This window comes from Vipera ursinii, assembly GCF_947247035.1.
Source record: "Vipera ursinii genome assembly, chromosome: 10".
Classification (NCBI taxonomy): Eukaryota; Metazoa; Chordata; class Lepidosauria; order Squamata; family Viperidae; genus Vipera; species Vipera ursinii.
This window is the reverse complement of record NC_139520.1, coordinates 4,588,017-4,594,201: the sequence shown is the minus strand read 5'-3', so window position 1 is coordinate 4,594,201 and position 6,185 is coordinate 4,588,017. Positions and strand designations below refer to the sequence as shown.

General features: G+C 50.8%; 1 protein-coding gene across 1 annotated transcript in view; it reads right to left on the bottom strand.

Moving 5' to 3' along the window:
* ZNRF1 (zinc and ring finger 1) overlaps positions 1 to 6,185 on the bottom strand; it is a 46,658-nt gene that overhangs the window by 1,498 nt on the left and 38,975 nt on the right. Inside the window, exons 2-4 of the mRNA XM_083370726.1 lie at positions 4,409 to 4,504; positions 1,973 to 2,078; positions 1,659 to 1,746 (exon numbers count right to left, since the gene is read on the bottom strand). Coding sequence (XP_083226852.1) covers positions 1,689 to 1,746; positions 1,973 to 2,078; positions 4,409 to 4,504 — 260 coding nt within the window. The 3' untranslated portion in view covers positions 1,659 to 1,688. The remainder of the gene's footprint in view (positions 1 to 1,658; positions 1,747 to 1,972; positions 2,079 to 4,408; positions 4,505 to 6,185) is intronic.

Here is a 6,185-nt window from a genome sequence, read left to right as displayed (position 1 = left end):
GAATTAGAGAGTTGTCATTGGTGCTTAGCTGGCCTCTATGCAAACAAAAAGCTGGCTAGGGCAGGGGTAGGTCACCTTGGCTCTTTTATGACTTGTGGACTTCAACTCCCAGAATTCCTGAGCCAGCATGGCTCAGCTTGGAAACCTCTCCCTTTCCCCTCAGCATGGCTGGCTTAGGAGAAGTCCAGGAGTCATAAAAGAGCCAAGGTTGCCTACCCCTGGACTAGGGCAAGGTAGGTCTTCCATCTGTTCCTGCAAGGATCTTCTGGTGGCCAAAGGTAGATCTTAGTCGATCCCTGAGATGAAGAGGATTTTGAGTCCCAACTGTTTCCCACCAGCAGCAAAGTCATCTTTCCCTATATCAATGTTTCCCCATCTTGGCAACTTTTAAGATGCACGGACTTCAACTCCCAGAATTCCCCAGCCAGCATGCTGGGCTGGCAGTTCAGGAGTTCAAATCCACGCATCTTAAAAGTTGTCCAGATTAACAGAATAACAGAGTTGGAAGGGACCTTGGAGATCTTCTAGTTCAACCCCTCAACCTCAACATACAGGTGGTCTTTGGCTTATGATTTTTCTCAAATTCTTGGGCTGAGCAGATAACGTTCTGCCACCCTTACCTTTCCTGTGACACACAAAAAGCTGTGTAAATTTAGACTAAAAGCAAGGCGGTGTTTCAGTCGGCAGGAAAGAGAGATGGGGAGGAGAAAATACATTCAACCCTATACTAGAAGGAACAAATTCAGACTCTGCACATCCCGGGAGGATTGTGTAGATAAATGGGCTCATGCCATGAGAACAGATATGACAACAATCTTACATCAAAATTAATGAACCTGGAAAATATCCTGCTTTGGAAACACTTTTATTAAACAATACATCACTAGGCCCAAGGGAGAATCCTTCTAATTTGGCTCATTGGAATACGTCTCAAAGTTTTTGAGAACATTTGAATCAAACATGAGATCAGGCAAGGTTTAGTTTAAGGATTGTGGCTGTACTAGCAGTGTTAGCCAACTCCTAACCAAAAGCGAAGCTGAGTCAAAACTGATTTGAACTTGGTTGGGAAATTGCCAGAAACATTTAGGGCCGTACCAGGAATTTGAAAGATAACCTGGGAAGAATATGGACGGCACGATGTTCCGTTCTGTCCTTTTCCCAACAAACGAGGGCTGGCTCAAGGACTTTAGCTGATGTAGTTTTGTTTACGGAAAAATGAAAATAAACCTTAGTTTTGAGAATTTACTTCCTGTTTGCAAGTCTTACTGACAAATCGCTCTCTGCAGAACTGTTTGAAAGAACGTGTTTTTTCTCTCATTTTCTCAATAACCGATTCCTTTATTATAATGTGGGCCGATGGCATTTCTTTCCATTTTTGCCTGCACAGGATATTTTGGTCGCTTTCAAATGCCTCCGTTAAAAGTGATGCACCGTTCCCCAAATCTTTTCCTTCCCAAACTCAGTGGGCAGCCCCTCCCTCAATTGGGACAGAGACTTTCCAAATTCTCAGCCAGCTTAACTACAAATGGATCAACCCATCTTAGTCCAGGCTGCATTTTTCCTTAATGCTTCAGGTTAAACCAGGAGTTACCAGACTCTATTTAGGAAGTGAGATTCTTTACAATGGGCAGATGCAAGACCAAGAGGCAGGGCCTCACCTGGAAAGAGGTCTGGGTGTGATCCTGCAGTCAGTCTGACGGGTGCTCTGGGCAGGATCTGTTGACTTCAAACCAGGAATCTATACAGCTGCAGAAGAGAAAGAAGGAGATCCCTCACTTTCCGGCATGGCATGTAAGGGAAGCTGTGGCAGAAGGAAAGGATCCCCACGTGTGGCTGGGCGTGCGGTTTGGAGGAGCAGCACGCAGGAGCCTGGGGAGACCAGCGGGGCCCTTTCCCACCCTCTCGACCCATCTGAACCAGGGGGCCCAACGCGGGCCCTTCCTCGGGGGGCCCCAGGCCCTTGGTACTCTACCTCTTGTGATAAATGCAGAGGCATGGCAGCCGGGCTATCGTGTCTCCTTGCAGAAGTTCCTCCAGGCAAATGACACATTCGCCCGAATCCTTGGTTAGCACGTCGTCTGCAGGAGAGAAAGAGAAGGCAGGATGAACCGGGTCAGAAAAGGGCAGCTGGGTTCACACAACCCCCTTTGACTAGGCTTGATGAGGGAGAGCCGTTTGGGATCTACCAGGTTAGAGGACACCCAGGCAATTTTGGGGGAACCCCCGTGTTGTGTGAGTCCTCCTATAGCAATGTCCTCTCCACTCGGGGCTTCAATCCCCCAAGCCTGTAAGAACAGGGTATTTTTTATTTTTTATTTTAACATGAAAGGACACTGAAGCTCCTACCAAGAATGACAGAGGTTTACTGCTTTGTAAGAAGGCCTGGCTTTGCTAACAGGCCTCGGTACCCCAGAGTGGCATTGTGCCCATCAAGTGGCTGGTCTGACTGTTGTGGCCAGATGGGTAGGGGGTCACTGGCTTCTGTATTGTTTTCTTTTCTTTTTTTCTTTTTTAATTGTAAGTGGCCAGAGTCACCATGAGTGATCAGCCTGTCCAAGATTTGGTTAAAATTAATCCCAGTTAAAAAAAATCAAAATCATTTTTTTTTTAAAAAAAAGACCAAACCAAGTTGGATTCTAGAAAATAAACAATTAAGATGGATGGATGTTACCGTAGCAATACAGGAGAATGAAAATAATCTGATACTTCTCCCATTGCAAATCATTGGCTCACTTTAGACTTGACCCCAACCCGGGACTAAGTGCCTGCTTGGTCCATTGGGTCAGTCTAATGTCTGAATTGGCAACCAATGGAAGGCACTCCTCTGGCGGGATGGGACAACTCACCAAGGCCAACTCTCCACGGGGCAATTTAACAAATCAATTTAATTATTTAAAATAATTTTTTTTAAAAAAATTAATTTCTGTTATTCGAATGTCACTTTGTCCCTCTTTTGGCATCCTTTCTTTATTCCTGGCCCCTAGGAACAAAACCTGCCCCTTTGGAATGAGGGATCCAGATGCCCTCTTTGCCCAAAGTGGCCATCCCACCTGCCAAGGAAGCTCAAAGCTTGAAAAAGAGACATGTCAAACTTGTGGGGGCTGGGAACGCTGGGCACAGTAGTCCCCTGTGCATCTGGGGCAGACCAGATGCAGCAGTCTGTTCCCTGCCGTCTCCCCAAAGGCGCCGCTGTGTAGACCCACCTTGGCTTGGCAGCTCCAAAAATAACTCCAAAATGTGACAGCAATTGGGGGAGGGGGGAGAAGGGGGAGGATGGCAAAGCGGCTAAGTGCTGGGTGGGGGGGGTTGTTTGCTGGCATCGATCCCTCTGCCTCCCCCCCGTTCTCCCCCCCTCAGGACTTGTCCTGAAACAACCTTGTGTTAGATGCACACCGAGAGCTGGGGAGGGAGAGAAGGAGAAGAGACGGGCCGCCCTGTGGGCAAGGAAGCCACGCTCTGCCGCATCCCAGCTGGCTCAGCCCTCTGGCTGAGGCTGGGCAGATCGCTCTGGCTACAGCACCAAGCGACGCTGCTGCCCTCCCCTTGGCCCCGCTGCCCGGCGCCATCCCTGCCGTCTCGGCCTAGCTGGGGAGATCCTCTGGGACATTGGCAGGCTGCAGGGCTGACACGGGCTGGCACTGCTGCTGGAGCAGATGTCTCCCCACCCGCCCGGCAGGCTCCCTCTGCACCTGGGAATCAGGGGCTCCTCCCCGTGCTGGGAGCTGGCCAGCTGCCTGAGACAGCCAAGGTGGCAGCCACGCCAGAGGAAGCTGGCCCTGCCCTCCGGCTGCTCCGTGCCAGGCAGAAGGATGCAGAGGAAGGGCACGAGAGGAGGGGGGGCGGCTCACCCACCGCTATTCCCTCCCCCAACTCTGCCCAACTGGGCTGCCGCATGCCAGGCACTCCCTAGAGGGCAGCAGAGTCCTCTCTGGAGCCCGAGACAGGCCGGCGGACCCCTCCCCTCCCCGTTGCCTGCCGGAACAGCCAGAAATGGGCAGCTCATCTTCCGTGCGGACCTGGCAGGGCAGGAGTAGAAGTTGGCACCCAGTGCAGAAGCAGTAAGGCAAACAATTGCCTGCCGAACTGAAGGAAGTTGGCCTTGCCCCTCGTAGGGAGGCAGAAATGTGGCCCCCTCTCTCCCTGCCTCACCCGGCGCCCAACCTCGGCCTTCCGCAACCGGCGGGTCAGGCTGGGACTCAGGCCACGTACCCAGGAGTGGGGAGACGCCAGGCGAGCAGGGCAGGGCACGAGGTGGCGAGAGGAGCGGGGGAAGCGGGCTGGACACCTTCTCAGACACCAGCCAGAAGGCCAGGCTGGGAAAGGCCTCCCAGTGCCCCCCGGCCTTGCCCCCAGCAGCCCCTGCCAGGCCTGGCAAACGGGGCTCTGCAGGCCGAAAAGAAGGACTCACCGTTGTAGGAGAGACGGGGTTTGCTCAGACACATGATAAAGTGCATTTCCATTTCATCGGAAGCCACTGATTTCGAGCAAACGGGGCACTTGAAACCTGGAAAAGGGGAAGGGGGGGCGGGGGGAAGCAGGTTAGGCGGCAGACGTAAGCCCCTCCAGATGTAGTGCAGTTTGCAGGTAGAGGCTGACGTGGATATGTCTGGGTGTACAGCTACAACCAAAATCAAGACTAAAATTTACGTTGCTAAGTGAGAAATTTGTTAAGTGAGCTTCGCCCCATTTTGCCACCTTTCTTGCCACAGTTGTTAAGCGAATCACTGCATTGCTGTATTAGTCACACGGCTGTTAAGTGGTTTCCCCATTGACTTGGCTTGTCAGAAGGTCGCAAAAAGGGGATCACGTGACCCCGGGACGCTGCGACCGTCATAAATGTGAACCAGCTGCCAAGTGTCTGAACTTTGAACACATGACCATGGGGATGCTGCAATGGCCGTGTGAAAAATGGTCACAAGTCACTTTTTTCAGTGGTATTACAACTTTGAACGGTCACCTAGTGAACTGTTGTAAGTCAAGGACTACCTGTGTAGCTATATAGGTACAGTGTAAATTTCGAAACAGAGGTTGGGGCGATCACAGGCAGGCAGCGGTTCTTGGGGCAGCCCCTGGAAGGGGGGGGAAAGGCAGCAAGGTAGATGGAGGCCGACCCATCTGGCCTAGAGGGCACCAGGTGAGGGAAGGCTGCCCCCCACCAGGCTGCAAGGCCATTTGGCTTTCATTCAAAGCAAGGAGGAGAAAAAGGTAGGAGAAAGGGGAATGAGGTGGACGTGGACATGGTGCCCACCAAGGGGGGGGGTCTAAAACGATTGGAAAGGTCAAGAGGATGGCGGTGAGGAGCCAATGGAAGTTTCCATCACCCCCTCACATACGCACACGGCTGCCATCTTGACCTTTTTGACCCCCTTCATATTCCTCTCTCAGCCCCTCTTCTGGTTCTGGGACAGGCTGGTCACACAGACATGGAAAAGCAGGAACGCCACCCCTCAATCTGGGACAGCAATATTTTCATTAAATGGTTTTGGGGAGCCACCCTGCAAAAAAACCCAAACCTAAACCCCAGTCTTTTTCAATCCTCAAACTCGGCGGAAAAAGAGAGTTCTGAGATTACAGCCTGAACTCGGTGCAGCTGTCTAAATGCGTCTCACAGAGACGATGGCTGAGTGTTTCTTAAATTTTATTTATACACGCGCGCACACACACACACACACACACACACACACACGTATATATACACATACAGATATACACTCATCTCCCTCAAAGAGGGCTCTAGGCAGGGTATGATATAATATAACCAATAAATAAAAGAACACATAAAAATCAACTTTAAAATTAAATTAGGATTAAAACTTGTAAAATTAAAGAATGACAATTAAACATCAAAAGTGGGGGGGGGGAATTCCTAAGATGGCCATATAATGATAAAGGCGGTGGGGGTGGGGCACTCGTGGGACTGCATCATTTAATGAGGGAAGTTCCCGTCTTGAATGAGGTCACCAGTCAAGAACTACCTCTATTCTTTTAAGCAACTGGCAATAACAACATTGTTCCGCTGAAATTTCTGCAATCTGTGCCGTTCCCTGGTTTATTACTCACCTCTAGCTTTGTGTCACGGGCTAGCTTGGTGGCAGGGTCTCACTAGCTAACCTTAGCTGATCTCTGAAAGCTGCTACACGATTTTGGATGGGAGACCACCAAGAGCTCCCAGGATGCTAGGTTGA